The 14,365-nt window shown below is 33.8% G+C and overlaps 1 protein-coding gene across 1 annotated transcript; it reads right to left on the reverse strand.

The window, feature by feature from the left end:
- Positions 1-1,796: 1,796 nt before the first annotated feature.
- Positions 1,797-7,196, reverse strand: LOC133779652 (uncharacterized). The gene is made up of 3 exons (XM_062219587.1): positions 4,394-7,196; positions 3,707-3,878; positions 1,797-2,523 (listed from the first exon to the last, which is right to left on the reverse strand). The coding sequence occupies exons 1-3, from the start codon at positions 7,194-7,196 to the stop codon at positions 1,797-1,799; spliced, it is 3,702 nt and encodes a 1,233-aa protein (XP_062075571.1).
- Positions 7,197-14,365: the final 7,169 nt, after the last annotated feature.

Consider the following 14,365-nt stretch of genomic DNA (forward strand, 5'->3'; position numbering starts at 1 on the left):
AGAACTTGTTGTGCCTAGAAGTATACACGAAGCATTGGGTGAATCGAGTTGGAAGTTGGCAGTATTTGAAGAAATGGATGCTTTGAAAAAGAATGGGACTTGGGAGATTGTAGAGTTACCAAGGGAGAAGAAAATTTTACGTTGTAAATGGGTGTTCACGATAAAGAGCAAAGTTGATGGAAGTATTGAGAGATATAAAGCTAGACTTGTGGCTAAAGGTTTCACCCAAACCTACGAAATAGATTATCAAGAGACATTTGAACTTGTTGCAAAAATTAACTCTATTCGGGTTTTACTATCTCTAGCAGTTAATTCTAATTGGTCTTTGCACCTATTAGATGTGAAAAATGCATTTCTTAATGCAGATCTGGAAGAGGAAGTGTATATGAGTCTCCCACCTAGTTTCAAAGATAGCTTTGGAGTTGGGAAAGTTTGTAAACTGAAGAAGTCCTTGTATGGACTTAAACAATCTCCTACAACTTGGTTTGAATGCTTTGGTAAGGTATTAAAGTTTTTGGTTACACTCAAAGTCAAGTTGATCACACTATGTTCTACAAACATTCAGAAGAAGGAAAGATGGCGGTCCTGATTGTGTATGTGGATGACATTGTTCTAACTGGGGATGATTCTTGTGAAATAGAGAAGCTGAAAAGAAAACTTGGTAAAGAATTTGAAATCAAAGACTTGGGAGCATTAAAAAACTTCCTTGGAATGGAATTTGCATGATCCAAGGCAGGTATTTTTGTAAGCCAGTGCAAGTATGTGCTTGATTTACTAAATGAGACAGGAATGATGGGGTGCAAACCTACCAAAACACCTACTGAACCCAATGTCAAATTGCAACCTACAAGAGTAGAAAATGTAAAAGACCGTGAACGTTATCAGAGGTTGGTTGGGAGGCTGATTTATCTAGCATTAGTGGCTAGAAGTAGCACTGAAGCCGAGTTCATGGTTGTGGCTCACGGCATGTGTAAAATCTTATGGATAAGAAGATTGCTTGGAGAACTAAAATCCTTACAACTGTCTCCTATGAAATTATATTGTGACAACAAGGCTGCAATTGATAATACTCACAATCCGGTGTTACATGGCCGCACTAAGCATATTGAAGTGGATAAGCACTTCATTAAGGAGAAAATAGAAACTGGACTGGTGTGCATGATTTACATTCCTACTGGAGAGCAAGTGGCAGACATCTTCACAAAAGGACTACTCAAAAAGTAGTTTGAATTTCTTAACAACAAACTGGCCATGGAGAATATCTTTTGACCAACCTGAGGGGGAGTGTAGGAAATTTTATTCTATTTTAAGTTTTATTCTATGTAAAGTTGTCTAGCTATTATTTTTTTTATCAAGAAGAAGAATTAAACTTCATTAATCCACCAGTCAAAATATACAAACCAATTAAACTAAACAAACAGAGGCTATAAACTCAGCCAACCCCACCTAAAACAAGAGAAAACCCTACCTAAAATACAATCTCAAGCAACTACAAACCAACCCACCCAACTAATTACATTGTTATTTTAGCTAAAAATCTTTGTTCCTGCGTAGACAACTTCTTATTTTTTACAATGTAAAGTTTGTGTTGTATTGTAGATTTTATCTCAGTTGCAATACCAACAGCAGTCCTAGAATAATTGTCAAAGACACATCTATTACGATTCCTCCATATGCTATATACCACAGCTGCAAAAATCATGTTTGTGATATAAAATAGAATGCCATGATTTCTGCTAGAAAGCCAGATCCTCCAGCTATCAAACTCAGTTAGCCAGGCTCTAAAAGCCATCCAATCAAATATAAGGCCCATAATCTATTTGGAAAGAATACAGGAGAATACAGGCAAAGAAAAGATGGGAATGACTTTCAGCATATCTACCACAAACAGGGCACATAAGGGAGTCAAGTGGCACACTGAATCGGAGGATATTGTCACGAGTAAGCAGCTGAGAGTTGACTACTTGCCATAACAAAAATCTATCCTTAGGAATAGACAATCTACACCATACAGCTCGATGATAACCAACCTGTTGTTGGCTAAGAGTACTGTTGTATAGTTTTGATGATTGAAACTTTCCAGATATACCAGCAGTTTTAATATCATCACAGCAGAATTTACCTCTCAATTTACATAATTTCCTCCAATACCAGCTAGTATCCGGAGGCAACTTATAAGACCAGATGTTTGAGCTTTTCAAATAGATTGAGTTTATCCATTTAACCCACAGCATATCATGCTTCTCAGAGATAGCCCATATATACTTAGCTAAGATGGCATAGTTCCAAACCAAACCATTTCTGAACCCTAGACCACCAAAAGCTTTTGGCAGACAAACCTTCTCCCAAGAAGCCATATGTATCTTGCTCCTATTGCCATTGACTCCCCAGAGAAAACCACGACAAAGTTTTTCAACTTCCTTAATTATGCTTTGGGGAAGAACAAATATACTCATCCAATAGTTCCTCAGCCCAAATAGAACTGAATGGATAAGTTGCATTCTACCAGCGAAAGATAAGTGCCTACTTGCCCAAGTATGCAATCGCATTTTGATTTTTTGGATGATGATATCACAGTCTTCATGCTTCCATTTGGTTGGTCTCATAGGGACACCAAGGTACTTAAGAGGTGTTATACCCAAAAATTGGAGATCGATGACGTGGCAATAGAGGTGACAAGTGGCAGTACATGGTCTGTAAAAGACACATTAAATAGTCAATAAATACATTGACTTCTCAGAGTTGTGATAAAATTTTGACTGGCTTGAGAAGTGTCATGACCGACCAGGCATGACCTTGTCCGGCCAGTCACGACATTACTACCCAAGAGTGCCATGTTAGAGGAGAGACATGGCATGCTAGACCAGAGTGCCATGTTAGACGAGAGGAGTGCATGTCCTACCAGCATACACATGTCCTACCAGCACTTGCATGTCCTACCAGCATGCACATGTCCTACCAGCACTTGCATGTCCTACCACTTGCATATGTCCAGCATGCATGTGGTCCTACCAGCAAGTGCATGTCCTACCAGCATGCACATGTCCGACCAGCAAGTATATATCCTACCAGCTAAGTACGTGACTATCCAGTAGAGGTGTGTTCGACCAGCTTGAAGGAGATATGGATCAACTAGATAGAGGAGGACTAAGCCAAGATTCCCAGAAACGGCTCCAACAAGAACCGGTCTTGGCACACGCGGGAATCTCTCATTCTTCCTACAAATTTGGTGTTCTGTTATATTTTGAATATTTTTGTAATTTAAATATAATAAGAATAATAAAATATCCCGATTCTAGGGGATATCAGATGTATGATCCTAAGCCTATAAATACATGGCTTATGAGATCAAAAGGGGGCTTCTTCTTTTTTTTTTTAGACTTTTTGGGAAATTTTGGGTCTGAGTTTTCTAGAGAGAGAAAGTGCTTGTATCTAGAAAAATTATTGTATTCTTGTAATCTGTACTGAAGAAACTCAGTTGGCTCAGTTCATCTGATCTTGAGTACAAATCTATAATCACAACTCTAAGTGGATTAGGCTATTTCCAACATATTGGGGCTGAACCACTATAAAAATTGCTGTGTTATTTACTTTCTGTTCAAAAACCGTCTGTGTCGTTTTATTTCTCTTGAAGGCTTTATCGTTTTTGACGTTCTCACGTCGTTGGCCAAAAACGCAGTCAACAAGAGGAAATGACCCTTCTGACAGATTTATCTCAGCAGCAATCTGTTGTTTATCAACAACAGAAACTCCCCCAAAGTAAATCTGAGATTTACTCTCATTGATTTGAAGCCCTGTCACAGAACTGAACTCCCCAATCACACTCTTTATCACTTTAACAGCTGAAAGAGATCCTTTACAAAATAACAGAAGGTCATCTGCAAAACATAAGCTAATAAGTTTGAGACTCTTGCACATAGGATGAAACCAGAAGACAGAACCTTGAGCTGCTAGATGGAGACTTCGAGTGAGATATTCCATGATTAAAACAAATAAAAGCGGAGATATTGGATCCCCTTGATGGAGCCCCTTCTCACCCTTAAACCTACCTTGAACCCTTCCATTCATAAGTAAAAAGTAAGTTGTGTTTCTCAAGCAAGTCATTATACCCAGCCTATAAATCTAGCTGGGAAACACAAAGCCTTTAGGAGCTCCCCAATAAACCACCAATCTACTGTGTCATAGGCTTTGCTTATGTCAATTTTAATTGCACACCTTGGCGAGATGGAAGATCTTCTATAATTCTTGATAAGATCTTGACAAATTAAGATATTATGAGCTATAGTTCTACCTTGGATAAATGCTCCTTGGTTTGATTGAAGTAAATCTGGGAGGACCCTGGCCAATCTAGAGCATAATAACTTTGAAATACATTTATAGAGTGTACAAAAACAAGCAATGGGCCTGTAATCCACTGCCCGAGTAGGGTTGTCAACTTTAGGGACCAAAGACAGGGTAGTATTCAGCAGCTCCTCTGGAATAATGCTTGTGTCAAAGAACTGACCTACTGCTCTACAAACTTCACTACCAATTTCCTGCCACAACACCTTAAAAAAGGCTGAACCATAACCATCTGGGCCTGAGGATTTGATATTAGGAATACTAAAAATTACATCTCGTATTTCCTTATGAGTGAAAGGCTTCAACAAAAAGAGCTGCTGGTCTATTGAGAGCTTAGATCCCATCTCAACACACTGTCTATTTAACTGCTTAGAAGCTAAACTAGGACTTCCCATTATACCTCTGAAATGATTCAGAAAATGAGAAACCACTTCAGAAAAATTATCCACCACCCTACCTTGTTCAGATATGTAAGTAGCTATTCTATTTGCCTCCTTGCGCTTTTTCAAACAAGCATGAAAATAGGTTGTATTCATGTCACCCTTCCTTAACCAAGTTATCTTACTTCTTTGAGCCAAAAACTTGTGATACATATGCTCCTGAATTCTGAAAGTATGTGCAGCTGCCTTAGCTTTATCTTGTACATTAAAGTCACAAGGATGATGTTGAGCAAGAAACAGTGCTTCCTGATATTGATCTTTAGCTTTTTGATAATGAACTCCTATGTCTCCAATATGATCCCAATTAAATCTCTTCAGCTTATGTTTCAGCCGCATTGTCTTCAAATAGATGGCCTTCAAACCTGTCCCCTTAATCGGCTTCGTCCAACTTTCTAAAACCATCTCTTTAAAATCAACATGATTAGTCCAGAAATTATAAAAATGAAACAGCTTAACACCCAAGTTCTCCACAGCCAGCACAGAAATAGTACAAGAGCAGTGGTCTGAAATTGTTTCCCAATTGAACATGGTTGTTGTATTAGGAAATAAATCCAGCCACTCCTCATTAGCAAAAACATGGTCTATCTTAGAATATATGCGAGCAGACCCATCTTGATTATTAGTCCAAGTGAAGAAAGAGCCAGTGCTTTTAAGCGCGTCCAGATGATTCCCAGCAAGCCACTGAGAAGAATCCAAGAGTTCCACTTTAGACACAGGCTTACCTCCACTTCTATCCATTGCTGTAAAAATTGCATTAAAATCTCCTAAGATAATCCATGAAGAGTCTGGAAGAGCAAGCTTTGATAAAATTTGCCATAAGACCTTCCTTTCCTCCAAAGTATTTAGACCATAAACAAATGTAGCACTAAATGAGTGTTTTTGACCTGCCATTTTAATATGATAGTGAACAAATTGATTAGTCTCTTCTAGAACACTGACCTTGAAAAATATCTTCCTCCATATGATCAAAATTCTTCCTTCCGTAACAGGACTAGTGTAAAAATCCCAGTTCCTAAATTTATTAGTCATCAATTCCCTTACTTTATTCCCCTTCATTTTAGTCTCCAATATAGCTCCAACCCCTACTTTATTCCTACTACAAATATCTAACACAGCTACATGTTTTTTCGGACTATTCAATCCCCTAATATTCCAGCTCAAGATATTACAGTTATCCATCAGAAGATCTAATTTTACCCGTCCTCCTTTCTCCCCCTCTAACTGCTCCTGAAGCACCTCAAAATGATTTGTTAGCATTTGTCCTGTTTCCACATATTTGCTTACTTTCTTACTGTTGCTCCCTGTTTGCCCTTGTTTATTCAAATGACCCAATTTCTTAGGGGATTGCCCCTTATCTCTAGTACTCTGGCTCTCTGCTGCATTAGGTCCTCCAGCCAACTCCTTATCTCTAGAACTCTGTCCCTCTGCTGCAGTAGAGCCTTCAGCCAACTCCTTAGGCAAAGCTGGTATTACATCCAAATTTTGTTCTTCCTTATTACGTCCTTCCTCAGGAGAGGTTCTGGGGAAATTATCCTTCTTAACCCATTGAGTCTTCATCTCCTTGCGACATTCAGCCATAGCATGACCATAACCATCACACATTTTACATTTGACAGGCAACCATTCATAGTCCACCCCTTGCTCCGCTAGCTGACCTTGCTCATTCCAATAATGAATAATCTGAGGAGGGTTGTCTGTGATTTCAACCTCCACCAGGATCCTAGCAAACTGAACTCTAGATCTCTCTCGAGTAAACTTATCTACCATTATTGGTTTGCCTATTGTACTAACTAGTGCACTAAGGCATTTGCTTCCCCAATATTGAAGGCCTAGATCATGCAATCTAATCCACAGAGGCACTGAGCGGATCATACGAATAGCACTTAAATTAGTTGTCCATGGGAGAATAATCACTGGTTTTCTGTCGAAATGAAGGATACCATTTTCCAAAACAAGGTCTCGAGTAGCCTCATCATTAAACTTGACCATAATCAGACCCATTGTCATCCTAGCAATTTGAGCAATCCCTAGATGACCCCAAACCCTCTTGATAAATCCTTCAAACACAGCCATTGGAGGATTTGCTCCAAGAACCATACAAATGACAGCAGAACTCCAGTTAGCCGATTGGCTTTTCACTTCATCAATATCAATTAGAGCAATCCTCTTACCATCTTTAACCAATGGTTCAACATATTCAAGTTTCTGATCACAAAAGGAAAGCTTACCCGATGTAAATTGTTGCCAATGATTTTGAGTCGATGCCTGAAAATCTCCTGCCTCCACTTTGTCCGCCCAGCTAGATGTAGCCATCTCAGGTGCCTTTGGCTCATCATTCTGAATTTCATCACCGTCCATCATTCCCATCACAGCCTCATTTAGGGTCACGCCCGGAGACAGATCTTTGCCATTCATGAACACATCTTCAAGAACGAGTCCTTCCTGAACATTCTCATTTTGGATTGAAGGCAAGCCCTGAGCTACCGATCAAGTCACAGGTTTCCGAGCTGATTTCTTCTTCTTCGCCATGGAAGAGAGGGAAAACCGCTAAAAATCTTCTATTATTATATATTATTATAATAATGATATTTTATAACATTTGAATTTATATTAATATAATTAATAAATATCTAGTTTAGTATTAAATATTATTATAACAATAATATTTTATGACATTTGAATTAAATATGTAATGATATTTTATAATATTTTAATTTATATTAATATAATTAATAAATATTTATTTTTAATTGATTTTAAAAATATATTTGTTAAATATTTAGAATATTCCATTAAAGTTATGTATATGTATTTATTTTGTAGTTTAAAAGTGGCGTGCCATTCTATTACTCAAACAAAGATTTGATTATAGGTATATGTAAATTATATATATATATATAAACATTTATTTACATATAGATGATAGAATAGTTTGATGTTTGGATCATTCTTGAGAGCAAACTAGTTTCGAGGTGAAGGAATGTGTTATACGACAAGCATGATGATTTATAAGTATTTTACTATAAATGTGATAATATTTTAGTTTACTGTAAAAATTGATATTTTTTAAACATTATCGTGATGTTTGTAATTTTTCCAAAAATTTAATACATCATTGTCACTCTTAATTTATAAAATAATTTTTTTTTAAGAATAATGACAAAATATTTTTCCCTCCGAACTATAACACTTGTAGACTTTTGCCCCTCAAATATTTTTGCTTGACAAAAATACCCTCCGAACTATAACATTTGTAGACTTTTGTCAATTATGTCCAAAATAGTAACGGTTTGCTGACGTGGCAGTTAAAAAAATATTAAAAATAATTTTTTATTAACTAATTGATTTTAAATTAAAAATAAATAAATAAAAATCATTTTAAAAATAAATTTTTGATAAAAACTAATTTTTAAATTTATTAAATTATATAAAATCCAATAAATAAAAAATCAATAAACATAAATATTTTTTAATCCAAATATAATTTTAAAAAAAAAATAATATACTCAATATTTCTAGACTAAATTATACTTTGAACTAAATTAAATTAAAATCTTTAATCTTTTTCTTGATTATTTTCTAAATGTGTTTAATTATCTACATTTGAAATATAGATTTGATTGAGTTTTTAATTTGATTTACTTTAAAGATTTTAATTTAGTTTAGAAATATTAATTTTTTAAAATTATATTGGAATAAAAAAAATATGTTTATTGATTTTTTATTTATTGGACTTATAATTTAATAAATTTAAAAATTAGTTTTTACTATTTTTTAAAAAAATGAAAGATTTTTTTTTTCAATTTAAAATCAATTAGTTAATAAAAAAATATATTTTTTAATTGTCACATCATCATACCGTTACTATTTTGGGTGAATGAGGCAAAAGTCTACTAGTAATATAGTTCAAGGGGTAGTCTACAATGCTATAGTTCGGGGAAAAAAAGTTTTTTGTCTTTTAATAAAAACTTATAATTACACTTTTCTTATTTATTTTTTAACTCAAAATAAAAAAAAATGTAAACATAAATAATTAAAAAGTTGTAAAAAATTTCTTATTGGAATTAAAATGTAAATAATAAATTTATATTTGTAAAAATTTATACATTCAAATATTGTTTTTTAAAAGTAATAAACTAATTAATACATAAGTGTTATGTTGTATGTTTTGGAGGGGGCTACAAAATTAATTTTTATTTTATAACATTAAAAAAAAATATCTGGATCCATCCCAAACATCGTCACACACTAAGCTTACCAATAATATATAAGGAACAAAATATCAACTACATTATTATTGTTTTGTTTAGTCCCCCCCCCCCCGTACTTAACCTTTTTTTTTAATCCGATAAACTTGACCACTTTGTATATAATGGAATTGACGTATATGCTTTTGTCCATTTTAGCTTTGTATAGGTCAAATAAATAAGCAAACAAACAAAAGTATTAGGTCTTTTTTCATGTATAATACAACTCATTGATCAATCAGTTATAAATGAGATGAGATCATGGACCACCTATAATACACACGGTTTACGTGACCATGCAACACTCTCTCTCAATCAAAGTTTGTCCCTTTTTCTTTAACCTATTAAAATGTGGGTCATTCTATCGTACCATATTTTATTTTTCATTTAAAAAAATACTGTAGATATAGATTTACAAAAGAAGCACTTGTTAATAAAATGCTCCATATGACACTAAAGAAATGCTTTAATATATTATCTCTCCACTATTTTTTTTTTATATTGAAATAATTGGAAGATTAGTGTTTAGTAAGGAAAATTCTTTAGTTTCTCACGGGACTTACCCAAATTTTTTCCAAGTGTCAAGTTATGAACAATTTTGGTGTTTATACCTGATGAACTAGTTGTGTAAACCGGATGTGAAAAATTATGCTAGCGTGATTGTAAAAAGTAAGAACAATAAAGTAATTTGCATTCCAAAAAAGTATACAATTGAGGGCAATAAGGTAAAATTGGCATTGGGTTTTAACTTATTTACGATATTGAGTAAGTAATTTTTTTATGCCGCTAAATAATTTTTAATGAAATTGTCAGTAATAACGTTGTATCAGAAAGTAAAAAACCATGAAGTAATTTTTTTTTTGTTTTTTGTTTTTGTGTGTATAAGTAACCATTTTATGACAGTAAGTAATATTTAATTGAGTGGTGAGTAATAAGGTTATAGTTGAAAGTAAAAAAACCTGAATTAATTATTGTTTATTTTTTTGTGTGTAACAAATGAATTGTCTTAGGAAAGGTTTCAGTTTTGTTTTACTTGTTTAATGCTTATAATAATGAATTACCATTATTATAGGTAGCTTTAGGTTGTATAGTTAGTTTAGAATGAATTTTGGCCATTATATGGTATTTGGTACGTAAGACTTTCCCTTTGTATAAGTAATTTTATGATCCTCAGTTTTGTAACACAATTAGAGTACAATGTAAGAGTACAATAATAATACTACTACTAAATGTACCATAGTTAAGTATGATGATATTATAATTATATGTTTGCTTGATTAGGAGTCGTGACTTCCTTCAATTTTGTTTGTGATTGAAATATTTTTTCCATAAATAATAACAAGAGATAGTTGTTAGTGTAATTTATGGAGAATAAAGATTTAATCTGAAAGTATTTAGAAGATGATTAATTGATGAATTATTCCAACTATACTTTTTTAAGTTGAGTTGACATGTACTGTGAAATGCATAGGTTTAAATTGGAGACCACATTGGAGGCTTAGTTGACAAGGAAATTATTATTTTGTTATTGATTGCACGGAAGATGGGGTCAACTAAGTGAGATGTGTCGATTGTAAGAATATATCATATTAGTGGTAGTAGAACATTCCCAATCACGGTTGTGTAATCTAAGCTATGGTGATCGAAAACGAAGACACACATCTAGTTTAGCGTTAATACTCTTTCACAATTTGACCATACTTGTCTGATTCTTGTATTTAATTGTTAATCTTGTGGGGATCCTCGAAGTATATAGGTTGTCATAAACTACCTCCCCTTATGTCTATGTCGACTACCTTGTCCCAGTGATGATAATATTTTGACATAGACGAAGTCCTTACTCCCAGAAGGATTGAATGTTTATTGAGGATGATGTTGAAGATATCTTTACTTCGTTGTGTTAAGTCAATAGCTATAATATTTAGATTTCTTGAGTCGAATAAGTACAATCTGTCATTGGTACAATATACTGCATCTAGACCATTCACGGTGACCCTATTTCCAATGTTTTACATAATACAATTTAGCTATTTATTTTTCCTAGAGACTATAAACTAACTCTTGAATTTTTGAAGAGAATCTTTGAGATTAGATTATGACCTTAATAGTACCTGTATTGGGGCTCCATTTGGTTATCTTTGAAATCTTTAATGGTTGTGAATGTGTTAATAGTCTTTCCCACTGATGGAAGATGACTTAATTGAATGACCTGACTTCGACCTCCGTCCCAGAGTCGTAATCCGTCCCTAGAGTGTAGTATAACATATTCATTGCTACTCCAAACCATTGGGTTTTGAGAATAAAAGTGGTTGTATGGGAAGTCCCACATCGCTCTACATTTTAATATCCCCATTTCTCAGATCAACTTTTTTTTTTTATAAATTTATCTCTGTTGTTTCCATAGAACAATAAGTTTTGATTGGCCATGTGGCAGTGATAGGTTTCCTGGTTAGGTTGGTTTTTTCTATTAGAAGTTTTGTGTACATATGCGGAAAGGCATTTGAATGGGTGGTCTTCCTAGCTTGCAAATCCAGCAATTTTGTGGAAGCCGTTTGTGTACATAGTTATAATTTCATATTGATTAGAGCATCTAGTCATTGTGATTGCTACTCCATTCCAAATGCCAGAGGGTAGAAGTTTGTCTGTACAATACCTCCTTGAAAGCTTTAATTGGACAAATAAAGGGCAACAATTTGTTATACTTGGGCCTTTATCATAAAGAAAATTATTTCCAAATGATTTATGCTGGAGCAACATGTATGAATGGGGCTTGATAAAATGGTTTTCACAATGTTAAGGTGCATCAATAATTTCAATCTTAAGAAATGAGTTTGGCAACTTACTGAATTTGTAATAATATCATATGTACCACATTGTCCTTTGTTAAACACAAAAGTTGCATGTCTTCCCTTAGCATTTGTAAATCTTGAGTATCTCCAAGTTGGAAATGGCAGAGGATATGGTTCTGTGTGACGCTTTGAAAGTGAAACTTGTTGAAGTAGGTGTGTTGGGATCTTGTCCTTCTGTGGGTCATAAGCGCAATTCTCAATTTTGATTTTATCAAATAATTGAAGTGGTTTTATGTCCTCCATATTGTTTTCTGTGTTGGCCATTATTTAATGGACATTGCAACCTTCCTAGGTAGCTTCATGTGATGCAATTAGTGAAGCATGAAAACTGTTAGGTAAACAAAAAAAGTTATTAGTACTGATAAGTCAATTAAGATCATCTCATAAATAAGTTGAAAACCCTATTCTAGTGTAACATTGGTAGGAGATTAAAATAATAACTACAATTTACAACAAAATTTATGTTTTGAACAAGACCTTTTTTTCTTAGCCCAAAGGAGGAAGAGAACTCATTTTTCTATAACTATGAACTACTTTGGCATATATATCGGCTACCAAAGTAAGGCCCACTATCACCATCGAAGAACCGTAGTAGTGATTAATCAGTTCACTTTGTCATTTGTGTTTCTTTCTTATATAATGTCTGAGGCTATATCAATTTTGTACTTGGAAAAAGAATAGGAAATATGACATTTTTCAATTTCTAAATGACATGAAAGAAAAGTGTACTATAATGACATAGCTTGAGTGTAGCGGAACTTGGAAGTTATTAAAATGTGATCGTCTATGAATTGAGTGGTTGCTTACCTTTTCTGAAATAATGTCAAACGACAATTGATTAACCTTAGAAGAAGTGTTCTTGGCCCATGAAGAACACTATATGGACCACCTTCTACCAAAATGGAGAGCATTGTGTTTTCATATTGATGATTTTTGGCCTGGTATAAGGAATTGTCTTGAAAGAACTTTGTTGTGTGCAAGTTTTGTTGAGAAATTTCTTGGTTTAAATAAGGTGCACTAGCAGAGTTTAAACTACCAAATAGCAATCAATTTTTGCTGCTTCTATTTTTCTTTTACTTGCGTGTTGGTTATATTTTGGTTTGGTGAACTACGTTATTCATATTAATTATAGGAAAGATCGAGCATAGTAAGTTATTTTTTAGCCCAATAGATATACTCATGTATATGAAGAACTAAAAATTGATATTTATATAAATGGTATTTGATACTGCGAAACGTGTATTTGCTACTATGTTCGTTTTGTATTCCAGCATGTTTAACAAGAGTGTTCAGAATGCCAACCAAATTTTCCCTTCCCTAGTCCATTTTTACTAAGTAATAGTCGAATGAATAATTATTTAATCACCATCACAAGTAGATATTCTTAAGTAGCACACTCCTTCCTAAAACGTTTCATTGAACTCCATATGCTTAATTTGATAAACTTCAATACAAAATTATATCACAACATAATTTTCAGTATCATATTCTTACAGTAAACTAAATTAAATTATTTACTGTCATAATTTATACACGTATTTTAGGGTCACTTGAATTATATATATATTTCCATTTTACCGTATTGGAATCATTTAAATTGAATTTAATTATTAAGACATTCAACTGCTCTTCACAAATAATTGAACTATCTAATCCAAAACATTAAAATGACAAAATAAATTTATAATAGTCAATTTAAACCGAAATGAACATGGCATTACCAATAGTTTAACATTAGTATATTGGTTCTACACCCTAAAAAACATGTTCAAAATACAACATCCACAAAAGATAGGAATTCTTTATTATTTTGCCTTCTTGTACAAATTAATTAACAAAAATAATAAAAAAACAATAACTTCACTTGATTAAACAACACTGCAGAGTATAAAAAAGCGGTGTTATCCGGACCTCACTTACTTTTTCTTAGATGAACGATAGGAGGGAGATGGAGAAAAAACTTCGTTAGGAGCCTCATTCGGTATGTGATGACAACAATGGCAACGCCTTTTTTTCTTGATTTCCTCCATGTCACTCTGCAGATTAAACAACATGCTAAAAGTCAAATTTCAAAAAAGTGTTACGGCTCATGTAAATCTCTAGATCAGACACCTTTGAGTCCGAATAGAATATGATTACTGGCGATGCAATTTCTTTGTTCCGTTCAGCAGATGGTCCTTCAAACCCAGTTATTTCATTTCGCCCTAGCCATCCTTTATTAATGAGGACATACGAATTTTTGAAAACGAACAGTGTCAATAATTCAATAGAGTTAATTTGTAATGTAAAAAGCCTTACTTTCACGAGAAGGTAAAAAAATTAGAAATTTCTTTTCTTATTTTTGAAAAAAATATAACTTGTCACCTCACTTGTGCCGTGGTTGGGTGATCGAGTGACCTTCAAAATGGTACCCTTTTGAAGTTTGTGGATGAAGCAATTTTTTCCTATCCTTTGACGAGGTTTCTTGGTGTTTCTCTGCACATGCATG

The sequence above is a fragment of the Humulus lupulus genome, chromosome 5 (assembly GCF_963169125.1).
Source record: "Humulus lupulus chromosome 5, drHumLupu1.1, whole genome shotgun sequence".
NCBI lineage: Eukaryota > Viridiplantae > Streptophyta > Magnoliopsida > Rosales > Cannabaceae > Humulus > Humulus lupulus.

Excerpts from the sequence above, each read along its gene's own strand:
- LOC133779652 (XM_062219587.1), bottom strand. The coding sequence starts at position 7,196 with ATGAATGGCAAAGATCTGTCTCCGGGCGTGACCCTAAATGAGGCTGTG. Across the intron at positions 3,879-4,393 it reads GGATTACAGGCCCATTGCTT|ATGACCTTCTGTTATTTTGT; the intron begins GTTTTTGTACAC and ends TATGTTTTGCAG. Across the intron at positions 2,524-3,706 it reads ATTGCTGCTGAGATAAATCT|GCACTTATCTTTCGCTGGTA; the intron begins GTCAGAAGGGTC and ends TTGGGCAAGTAG.